Below are 26,835 nucleotides of genomic sequence, written 5' to 3'. Positions count from 1 at the left end.
CATCAGTTGGAGGCTTCCAGGACCTCTTTTTTATTTTTACCCCAAACCACATTTCCAGATGTCTCTGCAGCAAAGTGAAATTCCACGCAGACAAGGCTTAGAGAAAAGGAGAAAAACAGAAAATGAAACAATTTTCAGTTAAAAGCAGAAAAAGAAGATGGAGCCCTTAGAGAAGGGAGTATCCCTAAGGAGGTGGGGACAAGGGGAGGAGAAGGGGAGGAGGAGAGGAGGAGGAAAGCAGGCCTGTCTCTTTAAGGGGGTTGGCTGTCAATCAGAAAGCCCTTTTCATTGCAGGAGAAGAGGACAAAGATACTCAGAGAGAAAAAGTAGAGGACCGAAGAAGGAGACTGGAGAGACCAGGATCCTTCCAGCTGAACAAAGTCAGCAGCAAAGCAGACTAGCCAGCTGGCTACAATTGGAGTCAGAGTTCCAAAGACATGGGTGAGTTTCAAAGACTTTAGCATGGAAGATTCAAGCAGGCACAGAAATTTGCAAGAGAATTTCCAACTCTAGGGCTTGGGGTTTCCAATGGTTTCAATGAGTTGTGTTTTTGGCACTTGTTTTATTTAATTCTTTAGCACTCAATTAGGTTAACCCTTTCTCTGCTGTACTGAGAATGTAGCTTTATTGCCAAAGAACTCCAGCAGCACGTGGAGAGTACCATAGGTCCTTGGAGAGAGTGCCCAGAGGGTTGGATGTGGTCATGTGTCCTCCTACCCCCTCACTTCTACCTTCTCTTTTCCCCTGTTCTCAGGCCCTAGTAATGGCTGGGTCAGCTGACAACCCTGGTTCTTCTGGAGACAAATGAGTGTTGGCTAGCCCTCAGATGTATAAAATAACTGCTTGCTTGATAAAAAATTTGGACCCTGTTTAGCATCAGAAGGAAATTGGGGAATTGGGCAAGATGGAACTCAGGCTTGGCTATGGGTGAGAAGGCCAATCTCAGGTCCAGGAAATGAAAATAAAGGCCTCAGTGGCTTTACCATGGGGAGTCAATATGGGTAGCATATGTGTACGTGCATGCAAACGCACACATACATATATGGGTGACCATATCTAGCAAAAATCACAGACTTAGCCTTTCAAAGGACATGATTCAGACTCTAAATTCCTCCTATGACAAGGAAGCTGCTGGGACATTAGCACTCTTACCGACTTGGTTGAGTACTGAAGGCTTCTCCAGGTTCTATGAACAAAGACAGAAGCTATAAGGTCTGGTCTTTGGTAGCGTCTACTTAGAGTAAGATATACAGAGCACAAGGATCTTTGTCCACACAGGATGCCATGGAGACATGTAGACAACACTCACATTTGGCAAAAGAATAGCAGCTTGAATGCATCCTAAATGAAGTGAGAATTAATTGTCCTGTGTATTCACCATCATATGTAGTACCCAGAAGACTCCAGCAACATCCATGGAAAAAGGTTTTTGATTATATTAAGCTGGTGTCAGTCTTTAGATTGTTTCATCCTGAGGGAGATCTTTGAATCATGTGTTTTGCATGGAAAATTAAGAGAGGAGGGCACTGGATTAGAATCAACACAACCAGGTTCAAATCCCAGATCTGCCACTTATGAACTTCATGACCTTGGGTAGGTCACAGTGAATTATCACTTTATCATATGGAAAATGGGGATAAAAATAGTTGCTTTGTCTACTTTCAGGGTTGTAAAAATCAAGTAATAATGATGTGGATGTAAAAATGGGAAAACTCTATAACAATTTTAGATAATGATAATACCAATCATTATACAATAACACATGTATAAGCTGACTCTTAATCTTTCCAAAGTGGTTTGGGCTTTCTTTGTGTATATTTTGTGCACTTGGGTAAAAATCATTTGACCGAGTGTAGCCAGGTGAGAGGTGAATGTTAGAGGAACTAAGTTCCTACGCTTGGTGACATCAGGAACCCTATGTAATGTCAGGGCAGCTGATTAAGTAGATTGTGAATTTAAAAAAATGGAGAGGGAGTAGAGAACGATGCTGAATATTACTTCCTCAGGGGATGAAAGCTGTGAGGAAAAGGCAGGAACAAATGAGGTGACCACAGGGACAGTTCCCTGTTATGGAGGCTGGATGATTGTTTCCAGGGGAATCTCCAAGGGAGATTGCCACAGATAAGGGCACAGTTGAGATTGTATATTGGATCCCAGATTTTGGAGGTGGACAATCTTTGGGCCAGGTGCACATGAGAGTGTAGTCATTGAGTTTTCAATTATTTGGTAACAAAGTATCTTAAGTACTTTGTAAATAATAGAACATATCTAACAAGGAGTGCACTCCAAACATGGAGCACATGGCTGTTTAACGATTGTAGTAGACAAATTATATCATGGAATCTGGGATTGGAAGGAACTTTATTTATTTATTTATTTTTTAAATTTTTATTTATTTATGATAGTCACGGGGGGGGGGGGGCAGAGACACAGGCAGAGGGAGAAGCAGGCTCCATGCACCGGAAGCCCGATGTGGGATTCGATCCCGGGTCTCCAGGACCGCGCCCTGGGCCAAAGGCAGGCGCCAAACCGCTGCGCCACCCAGGGATCCCTGGAAGGAACTTTAGAAGCTGCCTCAGCCAACTCTCAAGGCAAAATTCTTTTCTATAGCAGCCAATTAAATGTTCCTATGGCCTCTCCTTAATCACCCCCAGAAACAGAGAGCTCACTACCTCAACCACATAGAATCCTGTAGGATGGGAAGCAGAGAGGAACACTGAATTCAGTATTGTCTATATAAAAGGTTTATGGGGGAAATGATAATTCATTAAACCTTGTCCTGACTTGGGAAGGGGATGTTCCAAATGAGCCTTTGGGATAACAATGGAACTGAAAAAGAGTTAAAGAGCAGTATTTGATTATTCTCTGCTCAGTAACACAATGCCATTACTGAACAGCAAAACATTGGATCCTGCAAGCCTGTTGTCTGAGAACAGTGGCTGTTACCCTGGTAACCAGACTGTGATGCTTCCCTCTAAAGGTGGCTATTTGCTGAGCAGTGTAGTTTTGTCTGGTACAGACTAAGTGAGGGTAGCCCAGAAAAGAAAGAAGTGTGGATACAAAGCAGGGGTCCAGTTTTACAAAATTTTGGCAGACTAACTGAATCCCACCAGGATGGCAAGAATGCCACAAGAATGCCAAGAGCAGAAAATGCCACAAGAATACCAGATCCAAAACAGCATACTCACTCTTCCTACAGACAATGACTAAAATGATATTGACAGCCTTCCCCACCCCATTCCCCACCTTGGCTCTGCAGAGCCAGAGAAACTCTTAGAGAGCCAGGCAGACTGAAATGCTTGCTCTGCTTAGAGGAGCTTTTGCCCTGGCTCTGGGCTATGAAACCTGGAAGTTTACTCAAGAGCTTGATTACTAGAACTACTCTGTCAAAACTATGTGAGTAGTAATAAGGTCTAAGAACCCCTGAGAGATGGGTGGGAAGGGACATATAGTGTTTAAATCCATCAAAGCACTGGCACCCAGCCAGTGGCATCTTTTCCCCTCGTTGCCTTTTTTTGTGTTATCTTGAAGCCCTGAAAACCATCCCCAGGGTGTAGTTTTTGGTCTTTAAAGAAAGCAACTGTAGAAATGCCCTCCTTGCCTACAGAACTTCAGATCTAGAGAAGATCAAGTCAGGGCAGTGGCACGATCAGATAAGGTCACGTCAGCATGGAAGGGAAACAGAGTAGATTTTCCTTTCTTTCCCATTGTTAGGGCCTCCCGAGTGCCAAACTTACCTCAAACACTCTGCAAGTACTGATTAATTAATTCCTCCTTGGTTATTTGAAAATGGTCCTAAGAGTGATCTCTCAGCTCTGTATTTGCCTCTGAGCTCTCTGCTAGGCAGAGCTCTGGAAAAGAATCAGTGACATCCCAAGGAAGAGAACAAGGTTTCCCAGATCAGCTTCACACTGCAAACAAGGAGAGAGAAGGAAATGGTAAGAGAGTGACCTAAGGAAGAAGGTATAGAAAATGTTGTCTCTTAGCTTATTGTCAGGTGCTTCTCTTTTACCTCTGCATAATTGGGCAAGATGAAGACAATATGTCAGGGATAGAGTTTAATAATCAAGGTTCTATTCAAACCTCTCAATGTTTGGGTATATATTGGCATCTGTGTGTGTGTGTGTGTGTGTGTGTGTGTGTGTGTGTGTGTGTTTGGGGTGAAGTGGGGAGTATAGGAAACAAGTTGGCCCAAATGCTGTTGTTATAGTAATAATAATATCAGTACAACGAATAGGCTGAGATTCCTTTTCATTTAAATTTATCCATAGGACTTGACTATCCATCAGGCTTGGATTCCCATGTCCTAGTGGCTGTAGGGCCCCTTTCCACCACTTGAATGTGGTATAAGTGCTGATTTCACATAGAGAGGACAATATTACAGGCAGGGCTTTGTCTGACCAGAATAAGGCCAGAAGCAAAAGTCTTTGTCTCTGGTACCTCCTGATGATTGTTGTTTTACTCCTAGAACCCACCCACTGATCCCCATCTATCCCCAGTACCAGTCACGGTTGCTTTAGCATCTTGGCCCTGTCAACTGGTATAGGCCCCAATCAAGGAGGCCTCTGTTCATGGAGTGAGGTTAAGGGGTGGATTCTGGGAGGAGGGTAAGACTGTAGTGCAGATTAGAGACTTAGGGAGATGGGGCCAGTTTTTCACTCAATGAGCCTGCCTGTTGTTTAGCTCTATTGTATAAGGTTCTTCTATCTCATCCTTTGTCAGCTGGATTCAAGGGACAGGCTGGGAATTGTGCAAGGCACAATTAGTCTCTTTCTACCATCTCTTTCGATGAAAGCCCTTCCTCTCCTCCCTTTGATAAGTTCCCAGATTCACACTGAATTTCCATCATGGAGCTGGTCCTTAAGGCATTCCCAGGGCATGGGAAAGGAGGGAGGGCTTGGGAGCTCTTGGCTCCTGCTTAAAGAGACAGCATCAGGATCAACATAGTGCCTTGGATGGACAGGGATCTGGATAAGACTAACAATGGTCCTGTTGATCTTTGTCAGATTTCTGTGAAGAGCATTGGTCAGAAGGGCTTGAAGTTCTATCACAAATTGATTAGACTCATTTTGGAAGTGTGCAGATGAATCTAGCCAACACTGAGTATTATTGTCAGGTGCTTCTCTTTTACCTCTGCATAATTGGGCAAGATGAAGACAATATGTCAGGGATAGAGTTTAATAATTATTTAATAATAATAATAATAATAATAAACCCCTTTGCTTACTTTTGCCCACAGGACTTGGTCATATATATATTTTTTGGTCATATATATTTTAACATAAGTTATAGGTAGCTTTGGTTGGTCTTTGATTCACAGACATAAGTTTGTTCTCCCCAACAAGACTGAAAGGTCATTGAAGAAAGGAATTTGGCATTATAATTCCCTTTTGTTTCTCATAGTGCCCAGCTTACTACAAATATGCTTAATAATTGTACTGAGTCAGGGGCACCTGGGTGGCTCAGTGGTTGAGCATCTGCCTTTGGCTCAGATCGTGATCCCAGGGTCCTGGGATTGAGTCCCACATTGGGTTCCCCACAAGGAGCCTGCTTCTCCCTCGGCCTATGTCTCTGCCTCTCTCTCTGTGTCACTCATGAATAAATAAATAAAATCTCAAAAAAATAATTGCACTGAATCCACATCAAAATAAATGAAAGGAAAACACTGGAAAGGGTTATTATTTTTCTCTATGACCTCTCATCCAAGTCAGGCAGTTTAATCCAATTGAATTGCATTGGGTAATATTATTACTATGTAGTTCTTTTATGCCAACTCTACCATGTGACTGTTGTATTTAGCCTGGAAATGTGAGCATGTCTCTTGAAAGAGCCAAAGAAGTCCACTATTCCTCACAGCCTTCCTGAATCAAACCAATACCCTTTCAACCATGAAGGGTGCTGAAATGGAGAGTTTGTATCTTTAAGCTATGGTTCACACATTCTCAAGGACATTTTTTGGGCTGTGAAAAATCAAAGTGGGCCCAATGGACTTTTCTCAGAATGTTTGAATTGTCAACTACTTTGATGAAGACACTGTTTTTTATAAATTTATTTTTTATTGGTGTTCAATTTGCCAACATATAGAATAACACCAAGACACTTTTTTTTTCATGTTCTGAGGTTTTCCCAGTTGGAATCCAAAAGTTGATTTTTTTGCTTAGTCAGACTGACAGATTCTTCACTTCTGCTGAATTTAAATACCCCCCAGAACCAACATTTCATTTATGAAGAGATATACATGTAATGTGTATACTGATATTGAACTATGTAGAGCTCCAGAATGATTTATCTGGGGCCATTTATTTTCAACTCCATGTTAAAGACTCATTAAAACCTATGTCTTTCTTGTCCCTTGCTTTGAGTGGCAGTGCAACAGAAAGGGGTGCTAAATTATTTGAGGTCTAAGAAAATAGAGTAAACATGCATGTAAAAAGAAAACATATCAGTTGATAATCCAGAGTTGCTTCCAAGGCTTAGCCCTTTATCACCCAGTAAGGACACTACATATGACACTCTCTAGTTATTTGGATGATGATCAAGGGATCAGATACACTAAAGAGGATTTTTCCTTATCTTTACAACCCTGGAGAGGACACCAGCTAAAACTTATAGTGGAATTCCCTGTTTGGCTAGCAAGAGTTCAAGTTCCTTCATCCCTGATCACACCTGAGCCATTTAGCTCTTCCCAGGGTGAAAAAGCTGGGGTAAGTGGCACAGGACGGTCACTTGCTAGGATGGATGGCTGTCCTTACTCTGGGCTAAATAAACAGTTCTGCCATTGTTCCCTGGGTCTGACCCCCTCCCCACCCCCAGGCCTGCAGGCCCCTGCAGAATACCAATGAGGCTCCTGGGATCTCAGGGAAAAACAAGGCTTCTTTGTGCAGCGGAGCTATGGAGGTCTCTGACCAAGCCCTGACCCTGTGCTGGGGAGAGAAGGAACAGAGGGGTCACTGACCTTCTCCTCCCCCCACCCTCAGGCTTCAGAAACCTTCTTTACTAGAAGACTTTAAGAGTTTGGGGGTAGGGAAAAGTTGGATAGACAGAGTAGGAAAATGGCAGCACTGTTTATTTCCAAGCTCCTTTTAACTTACAGGATGCATCTCATATCTTAACCTGTGAGAAAGAGGAAGATCAATTTCTGGAATGTTTCCTGAGAACAATAATCAATTTCAACTGCTGTGTTTTTCCTTCTAGTATATACATGTGTGCATGTACACATTTGCATGCTTGCATGTATGCACATGCATACACACATACACACACACTATGCACTGTGGACCAGCTCTGATGAAGCACCCTTACTAAGCACTAGTGCAAAGTTCATACTAAGTAAACTCTGCCTCCACTACAGCAGCATAGCTACAAACGGATTACTTTCCATAGAGGGCAAATTATCTGACAACAGTTCTTCAGTTCTTGGAAAAGGATGAAAATTCAGTTCTGCTGCAAATATTAGCTATTTACTCTGCTTGCCTTGAGCTTCTGAACCCCATGTCTGGTGTCACATACCAGAATCCTTGAGGAAGAGGCTCTTTGAGGACCAAAGAAGGGCTTGTCATTTTAGGGGATGATGGGTAATAGAATTCAGTCATTCTGTGACTCTGAAAACAGTGATGAATGCTTCTACCTCAACTTTTCCTTCGTAGAGATACTCTGGCCCTTCAAGATCTGTTCATATTGCATCAGCCACACAAATCAACAGATGTTTAAGCACACAGGGCTAAAAATAAACTGTACTGGTATTAAGAGGGTCAGGCAAAGGACTCCCCTAGTCTTTGCTACTGTGGTATGGACAAGTGAGCTTTGGATAAAAACTCAAACCTAGGGATCCCTGGATGGCGCAGCGGTTTGGCGCCTGCCTTTGGCCCAGGGCGCGATCCTGGAGACCCAGGATCGAATCCCACGTCGGGCTCCCTGGTGCATGGAGCCTGCTTCTCCCTCTGCCTGTGTGTCTGCCTCTCTCTCTCTCTCTCTCTGTGACTATCGTAAAAAAAAAAAAAAAAACTCAAACCTAGAAATTAGTACAGTTTGCTTTCTTTTTATAAAGAGTTCCAACATGCTTTTCCAAAAGCAACTTCTCAATAGCCAAACTGTGGAAGGAGCCTCGGTGTCCATCGAAAGATGAATGGATAAAAAAGATGTGGTTTATGTATACAATGGAATATTCCTCAGCCATTAGAAACGACAAATACCCACCATTTGGTTCGATGTGGATGGAACTGGAGGGTATTATGCTGAGTGAAATAAGTCAATCGGAGAAGGACAAACATTATATGGTCTCATTCATTTGGGGAATATAAATAATAGTGAAAGGGAATATAAGGGAAGGGAGAAGAAATGGGTAGGAAATATCAGAAAGGGAGACAGAACATGAAGACTCCTAACTCTGGGAAAAGAACTAGGTGGTGGAAGGGGAGGTGGGCAGGGGGTGGGGGTGACTGGGTGATGGGCACTGAGGTGGGCACTTGACGGGATGAGCACTGGGTTATTCTGTATGTTGACAAATTGAACACAAAAAAAAATTTATAAAAAATAAACAAAAGGAACTTCTCAGCACATCAGCTGTATATGTGCATATAATTAATATATACATATTATATATAAAAATATTTCACATATATGATACATGAATTGATGAATAAAATCAGTTAGCACACACACACATTTACACACACAATATATATGCATATATATTTGGGATCTGGCCAAGTGGACTGAGGAAGCCACCCTTTCCTCATCTAGTCAGCCATCTACTTGACATTTGTTAAGTTTTGCTCCATGTGGCACTTACAGCATGAGGCTGGTACTTGGGGCACAGCTGTTCTTAGAATCTATGAGTTCTTGTGTGCCTTTCCTGTTTCTCAGAAGCACTGGCATGGGGCCTGGGATAACAGGTCTTGATATCTCAGAGACCCTTAGCACTTTGAGACACCTGTGTTCCCAGGCTCTGGTGTGTTTTTGTCATGCCAGAAAGATGTTTCATGCTTTGCTGACTTTGTATAGAGTCTTTCTGTATCTGTTTTGACAGAACTCCAGTGAAAACCCATGGGTGCAGACATTGGCCAAGCTGCAATATAGGGGCACAAATCAGCCATACAAAGTGTTAAAAAATCATTAAGCTTGCATTTTTATTACTGTGAATAATAGTCACCCTCCCATTACCATCTCCTGCTGTCTACCAGTTTCCTCCTTCACTTTGGACTGCTCTCCATATAATATTCTGCATGAAAAAGAAGCAAGCATTCCATGCAACAAATATACACAATGTTCAGGAATACCCAGGAGCATGCAATTTTCAAAGTTTCCCCCACCTGGAGTGCTCTCCAAGGCTCAAATCCTGTCTGACAATACCAGTATCTCTATCCTGCATCCATCCCTTTGTGGAATTTTTATTGCATTTAACCTCTGTAACCACTTATTTGTCTGCCTGAAATCATTAGTTAAAAATATTAGGTCTACCTAGCTCATTCTTCTCAGTAAACAAAAGATTCACATAAGGCAGTCTATGTCTTTTATGTTTTCATGTCTCTCATCATACCTAGCACAATGCTGGGCATATAGTAAATACTCCATAAGAGCTGATAAATGACTAAAACAAACAAATCAGAATGATAAGAAAGGAGAGGATGATTGCATCATCTCCCTAGCTTGTTACTTTGATGACTGATTTAAAAAAAAAAAAAACATACATTCTGGGAATTAAAAGTAAGGACTTATTTTTAAGAATGGAACAAAGTAATGGTTTTTGGATCAATCTCACATTCCAGAAGCCTAAAGTTGGAGACTCTCCTGCTTTGGGACTCAGGGGTGACTACTCCATCTGTGCACATGAGCACAGGGCTTGATTGGTTCCACAGAGAGGTATGAGTGGCATGAGCTAATAATGGAACATCCCTGACTTTTTCTCTTCTTCTTCCCCAGGCTTGTTAGAGTGCTGTGCAAGATGTCTTGTAGGGGCCCCCTTTGCTTCCTTGGTGGCCACTGGATTATGTTTCTTTGGGGTGGCACTGTTCTGTGGCTGTGGACATGAAGCATTAACTGGTACAGAAAAGCTAATTGAGACCTATTTCTCCAAAAACTACCAGGACTATGAGTATCTCATCAATGTGTAAGTACCTGTTATCCTACCCCTATCCTATCCTCTCTTTTTCTCTCTCCCTGAAGACATATAGAACTCATTAGTACCTTAGTGATTAGCAGGGGATTAAATGTGGAGCCAGACAGGATTCTTGAGTCTCCCCTCTGTTTGCAGATTTCACTTATGCCCCATCTGAGGTCCTGAATGAGGGGAAAGTGCCAAAATCAGAAAGGGGAGATCTATCTGCCTGCCAGCCCACTTCTCACTGCCTGCCTCCCACTACACTTACTTAGTACCACATGTTCTAACTTCTGCCCATAGGGTAACATTGACTGAGTTGGAGCCTCTGCAGTGATAGGTATGGAGAATTCAAGGAAGGTACAATGACTAGACAGATTGGGGCTGCTGCTCTTGGTTTGACATACCATTTGAGTCTGCTCAGACTCCATACTGAGACTTTTGTGTTCCTAGCACATTAGGCCCCTATTCCTTCATTCCTCTTCCTCCTGGTGTAGCTTCTTTCTTCTTTCTTCTCTGAGGGAACATCTCTGAGGGGTCAGGCCAAGGAGAATAGGACCTCAGTTCTTTAGGTCACAGGGTAAGCAAGGAGCGGAGGAACCTAGCGATTCCTCTAAAGAATCCCTAGCCTCATTTGGGTGCTCACTCAAGTGTCCACCTTACTTATGCAGGAAGGGAACTGTCCTCAATTAGTATGATTTCCTGATATCTTTTGTTTATCTGTTAATGCAGGATCCATGCCTTCCAGTATGTCATCTATGGAACTGCCTCTTTCTTCTTCCTTTATGGGGCCCTCCTGCTGGCTGAGGGCTTCTACACCACCGGTGCAGTCAGGCAGATCTTTGGCGACTACAAGACCACCATCTGCGGCAAGGGCCTGAGCGCAACGGTAACAGGGGGCCAGAAGGGGAGGGGTTCCAGAGGCCAACATCAAGCTCATTCTTTGGAGCGGGTGTGTCATTGTTTGGGAAAATGGCTAGGACATCCCGACAAGGTGATCATCCTCAGGATTTTGTGGCAATAACAAGGGGTGGGGGACAATTGGGCGTGAGTCTGTGGCCTCATCCCCACCCAAGGCTGGGTCCTCTCTAGGGGCCTGGCTTTTGAGTGAGGAAGTGATGGCTACAGCCGAACGAGAAGGTCAGGAAGAACGTGGTGCCCAGCTGGCTTAGCCTCACCTTTCAAAAGTTCCCTAGAAAATTTCATCTCAAAAAATTAAAAGCATAAGTTTTGTGAACACTTCATAAAATCAGACTATTTCTAAGCCATCTGTTGGTATTCCTTTACTTTCCTCTTAGCAAGGACCACAACAAAATTAGATTTGACCACCTAAGAGCCTAAATGCTACTCATGGGATTGAAATGCAGGCACCTGATCTGAGAGGGAGGGTAGATCATGGAGATTAAGTAATTCCACTCCAAGGTGGAATTCACAATATTCTGGGATTCTGCACTGTTGGAGGTCCCAGAGGAAACTAGCATGGATCTACATATTTAATGCTTCATCTTTGTCTGAGGGTTATCCATGCTTCTGGTGAGGCATACATTGCTTTTCAGTCTCTAGAGTTAAGATCTTCTGGGGATTGAATATCTGTGGGTTATGGTGATATTTTTTGTGGCCAGCAGTTGGCTTAGAATGGTTTTGGGATCTGAAATTTAAACCTCCTATTGGCTTTGCTCAGTGACTGTCCCCTATGCCAAGGAACATTTTCTAAGCTCAGCTTAAGGCAAGAAATGGCACGACTTTCTTTCAAGATCTGTTTTGATTTCTTTACATCTTATCTGCCCAAAACAAAATCTCCTGAAGCCTCTCTAACCCAGGGATCCTCCTCACTCCAACCCCCACCCATTCCCCCCACCCTCCATCACACTTGGGGCCAGTTTTCTAGTAGATACTGCCAATGACATTTGGCAGTGGTGTCCTAATTACTAATTTCATTTGGTGGAGATCCCTGGAACCTGGTTTCATATCTGGCACACACCACTCCAGGATCTCCCAGTTTGTGTTTCAATGTCTACAGGCCAATGCTGATTTCTAACCACTCCATGTCAATTGTTTTAGTTTGTGGGCATCACCTATGCCTTGACCATTGTGTGGCTCCTGGTGTTTGCCTGCTCTGCTGTGCCTGTGTACATTTACTTCAATACCTGGACCACCTGCCAGTCAATTGCCTTCCCCAGCAAGACTTCTGCCAGTATAGGCAGTCTCTGTGCTGATGCCAGAATGTATGGTGAGTTAGGGTATTGGGGCCTTACCTTCCCTACCTCCTATGAAAGCACTATATATTTGTTTCTTAGGATGACAAGGGTGATAACTATAGAGAAAAATATTATGGATGCCTGGATCTTACTTTGTTAATCCCTCCCCACTGAAATTGGAGAGATTTCTTCCCTTGGTATGGAACTTCTCTTGGAAGTGGTAGGAGTTTTCTTGGCTGTCCACACTGCTCTAGCCTGGTTGAGAAGCAGTACATTTCAATAACAAACACAAGATTACACAACTGTTCAGTTCCTCCTCCTCCTCCTCCTCCTCCTCCTCTTCCTCCTCTTCCTCCTCCTCCTCCTCTTGCTTCTTCTTTGCAAATCTTTATAAAAGAGGATCCCGATTGTTAGTAGGATCCCACTTTTCAGCCAAGATGATTAAAGATGGAAGAAGGGCTCTCAAAGAAAATCTCCATGGAGCCCACAACTTCTTGAAGCTCACCCTGGTAAACTTGTATGTCTTACTCAGGTGTTCTCCCATGGAATGCTTTCCCAGGCAAAGTGTGTGGCTCCAACCTTCTGTCCATCTGCAAAACAGCTGAGGTGAGTGGGTCATTTGAGTTCTTCTACAATGGAATGGCTAGTACCATACAAATTCCTACCCATGGCCTTTAATTTTAAAAATCAGAGTTGGTTTTTTATGTGTTTTTATTTTTTGCTGGATTTTGAGCATAGATGTTAAAACATCTATTTTCCCTGGAGCTGCATAGAAAGCCTTCCATTCCAAGACTTCCTTCCTTAAAGGGGAAATTTGTAGGTTTAGGTAAAGAAAGAGCTTAATGACAAAATCCCCTAAATGAAAAAAATTATTCTTTTAGTTAAAAACCTCATCAAGAAAATGATTTGTGTGTAGAGACACTCATAGGTTTTACAAAACATTTTCAGTTTGGAATCTCTCCATCTCTAATGAGAAGCAAAACAAAAAGTACTCTTGAAAGAGGAAAATACTATATTGGGAATGGATGTCATGTACACATGAGGCAGGGGAATAAGAGTAAATCCTGAGGAAGAAGGCAGTAACTTTAAACATTTAAAACTTTAAACTGTGACTTTAAATTTGGAGATCCTGGGTACAACCATAGGGAACCAGTTGATTAGAAATATTTTATGAGTGCTTTATGAGTAGCCTGTGTTCTGGGTGCTATGGGGCTAGGTGCTGTAACATACAGGAGCAGGAGGCCTACACTCAGGGAAGTGACAGTTTAAAGAGGCAGAATTAACACACAGAAAGATATCAACACATTGAGAAAGCTGCATGCATGATCTATAGCAGAGCATATTTTTGTAGTTGCAAGAAACTCTTCTCCCTTTTGCATTTTTTTACAGTTCCAAATGACGTTCCACCTGTTTATTGCTGCATTCGTGGGGGCTGCAGCCACACTGGTTTCCCTGGTGAGTTGTCTCAATGATCTTGGCAAATAAATGGTCCTGGGATAGCTTGGGTACAGCTATGCTCAAAAGCAAAAAGAAAGATTCCTAACCTTGCAGTGCTGGAGAGAAGCACCTGGGAAGAGACAACAAAATGTAGACTGTGAACTGCTACTTTGGGTTGGCAAGGCAGAAAAACTTCAGGAATTAGACAGTAACAAGAAAAGTAGTGTGAGAAAAGAGAAGGTGAGAGATTAATAGCAGACATGAGAATACTTAGCATTTGCAGAGCATCTAATATTGCCAAGTGCTTTGCAGTCATACATTGCAGTTAATTCTCAACACATCCTGGCCAGATGAGTGACAGGAACAACGAAACATGACTAAATGTGATTTGCCAAAGCCTGGAATTCTATATGCTATCAATATGAATCCACCTTGAGCACTCTCCAGGGGATTTACTTACTCTCCTAGAACACTAGGAGGACCTTCTAGCATTATTAGAATTGTTATCACTACACGTGATGCTATGCTCCAGGTCCTGCTGACCTTGTTACAGTGCAGTCAGTGGGGGGTACATTCATTGTTCAGATTAAAGACCTAGGGCACTGAAGGGTGAAGGAATTTATCTGTAGTCATTAAATCAGTAGTGATAAGGATGAGCTCGCAGAACTCATGGCCCCTACTGCTGAGGCATTTATACAAACTTGAACTGTTCTTCATTCAGTAAAATAAATTGATGCATTCAGCAGAGAGGGCTGTGATGCACATTGTGGCTGTGTGTATGCAGCAAGCAGCTTGTGGATAACTCAGGTCACTCAGACATGTGGATAGGATGATGGCAGAGCCCATGCATTGATCACTTTCCTGAGAAAACCCAGTGCCAGGCTTAGCATGAGTGTGGAATAAATCCTTGTCAGGTTGATTCTCTGGGTCTGAGACATTAGAAGGAAATGTCTCAGAGGGGACTTCTAGTCAAATATGTACGGTGAAAACCTGGAACATGTTGCATTTTGCAGATCAGGGGTTTTACCTTTAACTGATTTTATTTCTACCCTTCCTCATTCCCAAAAGCTTTGGAGGAGGGAGAGCTTTCTTTTCTACTCTCACTCATATTTCTCTTCTGTTTCTACAGCTCACCTTCATGATTGCTGCCACTTACAACTTTGCCGTCCTTAAACTCATGGGCCGAGGCACCAAGTTCTGATCTCCTGTAGAAATGTCCCTTTCTCTAATAGCGAGGCTCTAACCACACAGCCTACAATGCTGCGTCTCCCATGTTAACTCTTTGCCTTTGCCACTGATTGGCCCTCTTCTTACTTGACGAGTGTAACAAGAAAGGAGAGTCTTGTGGTGATTAATGTCTCTCTGTGGACTCTCCCCTCTTACATACCTCTTTTAGTCATTTTGCTTCACAGCTGGTTCCTGCTAGAAATGGGAAATGCTTCAGATGGTGACTTCCCAGCTGCAAGTCACAAAGGAATGGAGGCTCTAATTCAATTTTCAAGCATCTCCTGAGGACCAGGAAGTGTTTTCTCCTCAAAGGGCACTTCCACTGATGGAAACAAAGTGGAAAGAAAGATGCTCAGGTAGAGAGAAGGGATGTATCTGGTCCCCTTGACATCTGTTGGGGCCAAATATATACTCCTTAGTGTACAAAACAGAGAACCTACTCCTTTTTCCCTATTACCACTGAAGATAGAAGAAGAAAAAAAGAATGCTAACAAAACAATAAGAGCATTTGCCCAAATCTACCTACTGCAGCTGGGAGAAGGGGGTCAAAGCAAGGATCTTTCACACATAGAAAGAGAGCACTGACCCTGATGGTGATGGACTATTTAAGCCCTAACTCAGCCTACTTTATAGCATAAGGGACCATAGTGTCTGTGTAGACCAAGGGGGCAGCTGGCCTTACACCTTATTAAAGAAGAGAAGCAGGGTATTGTCAGCATCTTCTCACTCCCTTCTCCTTGATAACAGCTACCATGACAACCCTGTGGTTTCCAAGGAGCTTAGAATGGAGAGAAATTAGCTCATAAGAAAAAAAGACTGGCCTAAGGAACAGCAGTTGTTAGTTGCTAATGGTGTAAACTGACCCAGCCCTCTGGTAGACACAGGATAGATAACTCTTTGGATAGCATGTCTTTTTTCTGTTAATTAGTTGTATACTCTGGCCTCTGTCATATCTTCACAATGGTGCTCTTTTCATGGGGTATTAGCCATTCAGTTACAGAAGATGATTTGAAGATCTTGATTTGTTTCAGAATGATGCATATTTCACATTTTCCAGTTTGGTTATCACTTGTTTGGGGTTGTACCAGAAGGGTCTAGAGAATGATTCTTTGATTATGATTCTCTAACAAAGGAATATTGAACGTTAAACATTGCAAATAACATTTAAAATTGGCTAGTTCCATACATCTACTAGATTTTCTCCAAATTATTCTGCTCTTTGAAGAAACAGAATTGATGAATTTGAACCTCAATTGGAATAACCTATTTGATTGATCTTTTTAAGCTAGTGGGGGGTGATTTTATTTAGCAGTGTTAACTTGGTGTGTTAAAGTCAGATTTAACATACAGGTTATTCTTAGTATAGACCACATAACGGAATGCCCCAGCCATCAGCTATTCAGTTGGTAAGCTTCCATGGAAATGGAAAGGTGGAAAGAGTTGGAAACCTGAATAATTCCCAGGTTTAAGACTTTTCTTTCTGCATTTGTTAGCTTTGGGTTAAAAAAGAAGAGGCTGATTGGTCTTTATTGAAAGGAAGATTTTACGGATATGACTGTAGGTGTGACTCTTTAGTTGTAAAGAGTTGTTTTGTTACTTATCCCCCCAAAGTGGTTTCAGCAGTATTTAAGGAGATGTAAGATATTTACAAAAAGGTACTTAATATTTGTTTTTAGACCAATATACAAGATAAGCTTCCAGGATACATAGAGGGAGGAGATGGAAAAGGATCTATAAGAAACCAATCAAGATCAAGGAAAGTGGAATAATCCATATCTTGTGTTTTGTTTTGATTTAATAACATAACAAATAACCAACCCTTCCCTGAAAACCTCCCATGCATACATACACACATATACACACACAAGGAGAGTTAACTGAAAGTGTTTCCTTCATTTCTGATATAGAATTTCAATTTTAACACACATAAAGGATAAACTTTTAGGAACTTATCTTACAAAATGAATTTTATAAAATTAAAGAAAAATAAAATTAAGAATGTTCTCAAACATCGTGTCCTTTGAGTGAATTGTTTTGTTTAACCCCACAATAAAAACTCGAATAATTAGACCTTTATTGTGCTTTGTTCAAGGAGCTTATTTATGTTTCAGGTCATCCATCATTTTCACAACAATTTTCTGAGAAAAAGAATAGATAAATCACTTCTATTTTTTTATAGCTTAGAACACCAAGAAATAGAGTCACAGTAAATTATTCAAGAAAATAAGCACATACCTGAGCTTAGGCTAGAACTCAGGTGGGTTCTTTTGTTCATTTTTGTTTGTTTGTTTGTTTGTTTGTTTGTTTGTTTGTTTTGGTAGAACTCAGGTATTAGTACCTGAGAACTTCTACTCAAGTATATATAGCAAATGCCTATATACCTGGACATGCCTGTTTTAAGGTTTCTTTTCTCTTAGAAGTTGGGTTTCAGAGTGTTCTGCTCATTCAGACTCCAATATAGTTACTTTAATATGATAATGGAACCCCAGTCCTGGTGTGTTGAGCATTAAGTTATTGCTACCTTCTCTTTCAATTGTTTGGATATTCCATTAATGAGCCCTTAATGCTTCATACATAAATAATACTTAGTTTTATCTGAAAAGTACTGGATGAGAGGCTTAAGGTAGGGGCAGAGTAGATATGATAAGGACAATGTAAATTTACACAGTGAGCAGCAGAGGCAGTATTGAAGTAAGTTAGTGATATCTGTTACCTTGGATGGCCAGCCTACTAGCCCACTTAGGACACCGCATTTACTCCCTTTTTAAGCCCTAAGCTAGAATATCACACTCTTGGACAGCATTCTACTGACTCAAAGAAAGCTGCCTTAAAATTAGTAATAGAGTTGTTATCACATAGTTGTAGCTGGCAAGGGGCATGATTGTAAAGAAAGGAGACTAGCTGGGGGCAACAAGTCAGTTGTCAGTTAAGGAGCCCTGTTGAAAAGTAGTTTCAGTTTATTTTTTTTATTTTTTTTATTTTTTTATTTTTTTATTTATTTATGACAGTCACACACAGAGAGAGAGAGAGAGAGAGAGAGAGAGAGAGAGGCAGAGACAGAAGCAGGCTCCATGCACCGGGAGCCTGATGCGGGATTCGATCCCGGGTCTCCAGGATCACGCCCTGGGCCAAAGGCAGGCGCCAAACCACTGCGCCACCCAGGGATCCCAGTTTCAGTTTAATCTCATGATTTCTGCTTCAGCACAATTAATATTCTGCAAGCAAGTCTAGTTGGATGACTTTAAGACAAAAAGCATGAAAATATGACAAGGACTTATTTTTAGACACTGGCAAACAAGGCTACAGCACCATATTTTGGAGAATTGATTCAGGGTGCTATAGAGTGAATATATTTTTGCTTCAGAGCAGCAGAAAGCCAGTTCCCAAGAAAGCCATGTTCTCCATCTGCCCTTATTTGGCTCTGCCCTCTGGGACCGATCTACAGATGGAGTTTCCAGGCTCTCAGAAGCTGAGTGCATCTCCAGTCTATCAATCGAGTCCATTGTTCTTAGCTCTCCCACATACCATAAACCTCCTTTCTCTGAACTGAAAGAGCTCTCTTTGTGCTTAGATCAGCCAAAGAACAAGATGCAGCAGTATAAACAAGAAACATTTTCTTACAGCGTCAGTTGTATTACTTTTCCTATCTTCAGGGTCAGCACTGAGTGCAGTTATGCAGGATGTGGAAGCTGCAGCTTTGGCTAAAGCAATGATTGTTCATTCATTAATTCAATCTACAAACATTTATTGAGCACCTACTAAGCTTTTGCAAAACTCTGGGAATTTTATATTTGGGGGTGGTGTGAGTAGAAAGGTAATAAAGTTATGATCTTACATTCAAGGATCTCATTCAGCCTCAACCACAAAAGAGAGGTCTTCTAGGGTGAAGCGGAGTCGAAGCAGGGAGTATTCAAGAAGCAATCTGACTGGCTGACTGCAGTGGACATCTGAATTCTCCCCTCAGTAAGTGGGAGAGGTGGTGGTTAAGGGCCATGAATTCACGTGGCTCTGGTTTTCTAGGGCCCTGATAAAAACAAAACTTCAATTTAGAGTCCTGACAACTTGTGACTTGCTCCCTCCCTGTCACCCTGCTTCTGACCTTACATGTGACGGTATTTATGCACACACTGTCACAATGCATGCTTCCACCCACTCAGTCATCTGGGGAGTCAGAGAGCACATGGATCTGGATTTATATAAACACAAGCTATTCAGCATGGCTTTTCCTTTTTGCCCAGGATAAGTCTGAGAAGCCATGGAAGAGTAATATAAGATACAAGGTACTTCTTTCTGAATTTTCTTTTTTTTTTTTTTTTTTTTTTTTTTTTTTTTTTTTTTTTTTTTAAAATTTTTTTAATTTTTATTTATGATAGTCACAGAGAGAGAGAGGCAGAGACACAGGCAGAGGGAGAAGCAGGCTCCATGCACCGGGAGCCCGACGTGGGATTCGATCCCGGGTCTCCAGGATCATGCCCTGGGCCAAAGGCAGGCGCCAAACCACTGCGCCACCCAGGGATCCCGTTCTTTCTGAATTTTCTTAGTATGAGCACAGATAATGTCTATTTTGACATAAAGAGTTACCTTGATGAAAGTTCAATAACAAATGGAAGAAATATTCATTATTACATTAAAAATTAATACTTTGCCCTTTCCTACATCAATAAACAGGTAAGGAATTCAAAGCAGTATCTATAAGCTGAGATAATTTTCCTTGTTCACTTTGAAACAAGCAACCATGCTCTTCATAATATTTATTGTCCTCCAAAGTTTGGTGTTTGTGTGTTCTTGCTCTGGTACCCTTTGAATTGATCTACTTTATTACAAAGGAAAGAAAAATAAGATAAAGAAATTAATATTTTCCAGATTATGAAATAACCAAAATATATACAACGTTAGCATTTTATTCAAACCTTCAACAAATATCTATTTAACAAATTCTCTGTGCCAACTATTATGCTAGGTGCTAGTAATACAACAGTGAATAAAATGAGTAGTCTTTGGCCTCATAGAACTCAACTTAAAGGCAAAAGGGTTAGAGAGGGAAATAGGATTTGTGGTAAAGAATGAGACTAACATTCTTTGACAAAAAGTGGAAAAGATAGAATCGGGAAGAAACTTGTACAGTCCTCTTAGAAACAAAGGGCCAAGTAAAAGAAGTGTAGGTATGCAAGTCTGCATCTAGAGAAAGAGGGCTGACAATATTTAAGGTCAAAAAATGTTACTTGGCCTTGTACTCTTTTGCTGACCAGTATGGACAGTAAGCCAGCTCTGGGCTCCAAAGAACTAACTTCATGGATACTACATGTGTTATGTGAAACCCTGGCTTTCAAACACGAAAAGGGAAAATCACAAAGCTGGATTCTGAGGGTTACAATATTAAAACTGAACAAATCAGCTGATAATTGAAAATTTGTAGATGGCTCTAATTCTATTTGATGACTTGAGATAACATGTGGAATGGCTTTAAAAAAAGAAGGGAAATATGGCTCTTGCAATCAAAGCTCCCTTCCATGACCTCAAATGTACCAGATAAGAATTTGCAAAAATCTCATTTAAAATCTTATATCAGTCCTCATAAACAAAAAATATGTCTGAATGGAAACATAAGCATTCTCCTATATGCAGATGATATTATTATCACAAGCTAGGAGTGGATTTAGTAAACAAATGGCTCAGCTAATTATTGTTGGAAAGAAAGCCTACATACCAATTTTCCTAAAATCAGATTTACATTTTCAGTATGTATTTCCAACTTCTTATTGGTGAATAATGTAAATACTTCTATGGAGCAAGTACCACAGGATATATTCTGCAATTAGTTTTTATATGGGTGGACACACAAGTAAATTACATTTCTCAAAGCCAGGTGGTTTATGGGTGTTTAATGAACATTGTGTGTGTGTGTGTGTGTGTGTGTGTGTGTTGTTGTTGTTGTTGTTTGTTTGGATTAGGTAGCTCAGGTTGTTACAATTTTTTTAATGAAAATTTAAAAAATTTATTTGAGAGAGAGAGTGAGAGAGAGAGAGAGAGCAAGAAAGAGCGCACAAGCAGGGAGAGTGGCAGGCAGAGGGAGAGGGAGAAGCAGGCTCCCCACTAAGCAGGGAGTCTGATGCGAGACTCAATCCCAGGACCCTGGATCATGACCTGAGTTAAAGGCAGACGCCTAACCAACTGAACCACCCAGGTGCCCTGTTACTACCACTTAAAAATATTTCTAGGTTAAAATGTTTTAAAATGTCATGCTTTTGACATTGAGGGTTGACAGTTTATTTATTTTAGTGGTAAAGAAGACCCAGAATAACTGAAAAAAATCTTGGCCCAGTCCACAAGCAGCCATACCTCCAACAGTCATAGTGATAATTTATTGAACTCTCCACAAAGTACAGTACTTTTGACATCTTATCTCACTGAATCCTTATATCAGTCCTCAGCTCCAGACTAGAGCATGCGCCATTATTGGTCACATCAGTTTAAGTTTGAGGCTGTCAATCTTACCCCACTTCAATTGGCTGCTAAACTGCAGAGATGAGCTACATCCAGGTGCTTGTCTGGGATGAGAAGCTCAGTCATTGTAGCTCAGTCCCCACCAGAAATGCCACTGAGAGAAGCAGTAGTTCCAAAGGATAACCTAAAGGGGGTATAGCCTATTCATTTCCTAATTATTTCCAAACATCTTTGATTTTGTAAAATATAGTAAAACATGTTGAACCCACACTTCTTCTCTCCCCCCACTCTGCCCCTCCACCCCATGACCTTGCTTCTCAAAGAGTGGTCTGAGGACAAGCAGCATCGAGATCACCTGGGAATTCATTATAAATGCATAATCCCATGCCCTGCCCTGGAATGACTGTATCAGAACACTGTACTTTAATAAGGTCCCAGGATGATATGTGTATACATTAAAACTTGAGATTGTTTATAAGTAATTACATAAGAATACATTAAAATGTATAATACACTTATGTTTAAAAATTAATGTTACATTCATAATATATGTAGTATAAAGCATGCAGAACAGAATATTTAAAAGTATGAGATGAGATAAATATGAATAGTACTTTAAAATAAATGTTCTTTTATAGATTATATATAAATTTATCTCTTATTTGAAGCATATTGTGATAAATATTTTAGTGAGAACAATGTGATAGACTATGCCTCATTAATTTTGAAATGATGATTTAACATTTTAGAATACTGAGTTCATTTTAAACTACTGCTTGTCTCCAATGGATGTCATAGCTGAAAATGATACCTCACAAAGATTCAGAGATCTAAATGGCTGCAATATGACTGACATTAGCTGTGCTCAGTAAAGCACATTACTAACTTTTCAGTCTCATTCTGCAGTTATGCAAAGGTTTTTGTTAAAATTTGGCTATTAAATTTCCACTCTCCCTGACATCAGTCAGTGGCTCTAGCCTGAAAAAATATTTTTACAAATGAGCCCAAGCTATTGGAGTAGACATTTTAGGCCAATTTTAGATGTCACATTACATTTTTTTCTTACAACTGAGTAAATTGGTGTCACACACAGTTCTCAGCATAAAAATCACAAGATGATGAAAACATTTTCAAATACTTGTTTTCAAAATGCTCTCTCTATGGCATATTTCTTTGAAAAGCACTTGCTTTTCCCAATCATTGTGAAAAAGGCATCATTCCTTGACAAACTGAGTGATGACACTAGAGTCCATCTTTATGTTAGATATTAATAACTATTTCTTTCTTATTTTAATATTAAAAATTAATATAAACACTAGCACTAATGGATCATATTGCTGTCTCACGCAGTACACACAACCTACATTAGAGACCATACTGTGTAGCAATTTTTCCAAACTATTTTGAGTATGAAAATCTCTGTCTTTTTTTTTTAAAGATTTTATTTATTTATTTATTTGTGAGAAAGAGAGAAAAGGTGGGGAGGTGGGGAGAGCAGAGGGGAAGGGAGGGGAACAAGTAGATTCAGCCCTGAGCTCTGAAGGGACATGGAGCTCCATCCCAGGAGTCCGGATCATGACCTGAACTAAAAACAAGAGCCAGTCGCTCAACTGACTGTGCCACCCAGGCACCCCAAAAATCTCCAGAAAACTTTTCTCAGGCCTCCACCGTGATAGTATCTGTACTTTTTGTATTTATGGTTGAGAAAACATTTAAAATCTACTAATTCAGTAATGCCCTTTTAAAACTTTTTCTTACAGAAAATTTCAGACACATACAAAAGTGTAGAATGGCACAATCAATTCCATGTACCAATCACTCCACTTCAACAATAAATATTCATTAACACTTTAAAAAAAATAACACTTTAAAATGGTTATTGCTATCCACACACATAAAGATAGATCATTCATTCATTTTACTGATATGTTTGGTATTCATATGGATATGGTGATTGATTCTTTGCAGAAATGCCTCCATTTTCTATGCTACCTACAAGCATATAGAAGGACAAAGCCTTGAGAATTGCTCCACTTTAGAGTCTAAAAATCTCTTGATTTAAGTCAGATTGACAGGCGGCGACATACTTGAATAGCTTCATATTGGTCCCCATGGAATTATTTTTAGTCAATTGCTCTGTTTTAGTAAATTGCTCTGTGATGTCAGTGACTTATATTAAGGGGTGTTTTTAAAAAGTGGCCTTATGCAACAGTGACTGTTTACTATGGGTGTATTTTTGTGGGTGTCATTTATTATACTATATTTATCCAGAAGGCCTCTGCAGTCTCAGTATCAAAAATAGTCATGCTTTATTTGAATGGCGGAGTAAAGCAGACTCCTTATGATTACTGATGTATTTTTTAAAAATTTTATTCATGAGAGACACAGAGAGGCGGAGACATAGGCAGAGGGAGAAGTAGTTTCCCTGTGGGGAACCTGATGCAGAACTCCATCTCAGGACCCCAGGGATCATGATCTGAGCCAAAGCCACCCCGGTGCCTCATTGATGTTGTATTTTGGATTTTTTTTTTGTCAGGAACACATAGATCACTTTAATAATTTCATCCATTTCTGAGTTGTTGGAACTGTTCCAAAACAACCTCTTGCTTTGTTGGGGTTTTTTCCTTTCCCTCTTTTCCCTCTCATCTCTGCAGAAGTGCACAGGATGGTCAGGATTGAGACAAAGAAAGAAAACAGTTGTGGATCTGATTTTCGCCAGCCCTGACTTCAAACTCCAGAATTCAGAAACTTTTACAACACTGGGATTAGATGTGATTTTGCCAGTGAGTTAATGTATGTATTCAAATATGGTGAATTGACATCTCTCAACCAGATCTGAGCATATTTGATAGTTCAACTCTAATAAGAACTTAAGTTTTTTTTTTGTCATTTTAATACATCAGCCTGAAAGATATCCTATCTAGGAAACAATTTAGAAATAGATATAAATTTGAATAAAAATAGCTCTACGCCCAATGCTTTTACTTTCACAGGTAAAGGAGGCTTTTATAAGTGCCTCATTACCTCCTTCTCCAGTTTTTCCAATGAGTATCAAGAAAATGATACAAATAAGATTTTAGTGTAGTTCAATTTTTAAATGCATGTGCCATACATTTTAAGGAAAAGATAATGAGATAAACTAAAATAAAAGAAGCAATCGTTTTCAATTCTAAAATATCTAGGGATTACTACTTTAAAACAGGGTTACCAAAAGAATGGATCCATTGTAGGCTTTATCTCATTTCCTCTTCCTCTGCCTTCCTGGGCTTACATTTGGGTGCAATAATGTCCTCAGGACTGGGTTTTAGTGTGACCCTCTATGTTGGGTCACATCATGACTCACTCAATGCCATAAACTTAGCTACCAGCTCTGAAAATTTCCTTCTGCCCCTTTTTGTTTTGTTTTGTTTTTCTTTTTGTGGTAAGAAGGCTTAACACAAGATCTACCTTCTTAGCAAAATTTTAAGAGTACCATACAGTATTGTTAATCATAAGCCTTATGCTGTAAAGTAGATTTCCAGAACTTATTTATTTTGCATAACTGAAACTTTGTACCCTTTGGCCAAAACGTCCCCATTTCTTCCTACCTCCTCCCAGCTCCTGGCAAGATTTAAATGTAGGTAGATTCTAGAGTGTCCGCATTTAACCACTGCTCTATGGTCCTCACAGGATAGGGAACACATCCTCTTACCTTAAGGGAGCAGGACTTTGAAAGTAGGAAAGACATTTGTATAGCAAAACTATCCTGTTTGTCCTGGGAAGACGGTATGTTGAGGACAAAATAAGATTAGTGAGAACAGGATGCCAAGGGCTGGAACAAGCTAATCAGAACTTGGGACGCCTAGTCCCCACAATGTAAAATAGTCCCGCAGCATAAATGCCACTGTGTAAACTTATGTAGCCACAACGTGCAGAACAAATTTTATCAAAAAATAAACAGCTAAAAAAATGCATACTACATAAAACTTTGGCATGTAATTCACGGGGATACCAGCATATTTACAGACTATATTAAGTACACTACAGTGGGAACCTGGAGTGGAAGAGGAGAATCACAGAAGAAGGAAAAACAGAGAGACAAGGGGGGAGAGAGAGGCCTTCCCCAAGATAACGAAAATTTACTAAGAACCAAGGAGTAGGATCAATCCAATTCTCAGCCACTTGAGGTCCAAATTAAATAATAAAGTTTTTTTTTTTTTTTTTCTGCAGTGGAATTCTTTGCTCTTGAAGTTCCTCATTATTTTTCTGGTTGGATGTACAAGGGCAAGCAAGACTAAAACCTAGGAGGTAGCTGTGTAGGAATGAACCTTGATGTAGTCTTTACTGGGAAATGACTAGGCTGTTTTTTGCCTCTTCTTCTCTTTATGGTTAGCTGTGGAAATAAACTTATACTTCAGGCTATCAGTGTGTGATAGATTACTTTTTAATAATTTTACTGACCCATTTAAAAGTGTACCGTTCATTGTGTTCACAGAGTTGTGCAACCATTACTGCAATCAATTTTAGAACATTTTTAAAAAGATTTTATTTATTTATTCATCACACACACACACACACACACACACACACACACACAGGCAGAGACACAGGGAGAGAGAGAAGCAGGCTTCCCGCAAGGAGCTGGATGTGGGATCCCGAATTCTGGGATCATGCCCTGAGCCAACGGCAGATGCTTAACCGCTGAGCCACCCAAGCGTCCCAATTTTAGAACATTTTTATCACCCTAAAAGGAAACTCTGTACCCGTTGGAAGTCACTACCCATTCCCTCACCACTACCCTCAGCTTCAGGCAATCACTAATCTACTTTTTTTCTCTAAGAATTTGTCTGTTCTGGATAGTTCATATAAATAGCATCATATAACATGTCATGTTTTATGACTGGCTTCTTTCCCTTAGCATAATTTTTTTCAACCTTAGCATAATATTTTTGAGGTCCATCCACCTTGTGGCATATATTTGTACTTTGTTCCTATTTATTTGCAATAATATGTCTTTCAGTTGTTGAACACAGATATTCAGAGGTATATCCAATTACCAAATAATACTTATTCCACTATATAGATAGACCTCATTTGATATATTCTTCAGTCAATGGACATATGGGATGTTTTTTCACTTTTTGGCTATTATTAATTATGCTGCAATAAACATTCCTGTACAAATTTTTGTGAGGACATGTGTTTTCAATTCTTTTAGGTATATACCTGCAAGTAGAATTGCTGAATCATTTAGTAATTCTATGTTTAATGTTTTGAGGAACTACCATATTGTTTCCCACAGTGACTGCAACATTTTACATTTCCAACTGCAGTGTGTAAAAATTCTGATTTCTCCACCTCTTCACCAACACCTGTTATTATCTGACTTTTTTATTATTGCTACCCTAGCGGATGTAAAGTAGTATCTCATTATGGTTTTGATTTGCATTTCCC

At 40.4% G+C, this 26,835-nt stretch overlaps 1 protein-coding gene across 2 annotated transcripts; it reads left to right on the top strand.

Annotated features, from left to right (window-relative positions):
* The first annotated feature begins 294 nt into the window (after positions 1 to 294).
* On the top strand, positions 295 to 16,967 carry PLP1 (proteolipid protein 1). 2 transcript variants are annotated; one of them, XM_077889124.1, is made up of 7 exons: positions 295 to 441; positions 9,922 to 10,108; positions 10,829 to 10,985; positions 12,158 to 12,326; positions 12,827 to 12,900; positions 13,684 to 13,749; positions 14,861 to 16,967. In XM_077889124.1, the coding sequence occupies exons 1-7, from the start codon at positions 438 to 440 to the stop codon at positions 14,930 to 14,932; spliced, it is 729 nt and encodes a 242-aa protein (XP_077745250.1). In that variant the 5' UTR covers positions 295 to 437; the 3' UTR covers positions 14,933 to 16,967. The 2 variants fall into 2 exon arrangements, with proteins under 2 accessions (XP_077745250.1, XP_077745249.1); XM_077889123.1 differs by having other exon boundaries at positions 10,829 to 11,090.
* The last annotated feature ends 9,868 nt before the right edge of the window (positions 16,968 to 26,835 follow it).

The sequence above is a fragment of the Canis aureus genome, chromosome X (assembly GCF_053574225.1).
Source record: "Canis aureus isolate CA01 chromosome X, VMU_Caureus_v.1.0, whole genome shotgun sequence".
NCBI classification, from domain to species: Eukaryota; Metazoa; Chordata; class Mammalia; order Carnivora; family Canidae; genus Canis; species Canis aureus.
The sequence above is the reverse complement of the archived record's forward strand: the minus strand, read 5'-3'. Positions and strand labels throughout refer to the sequence as shown.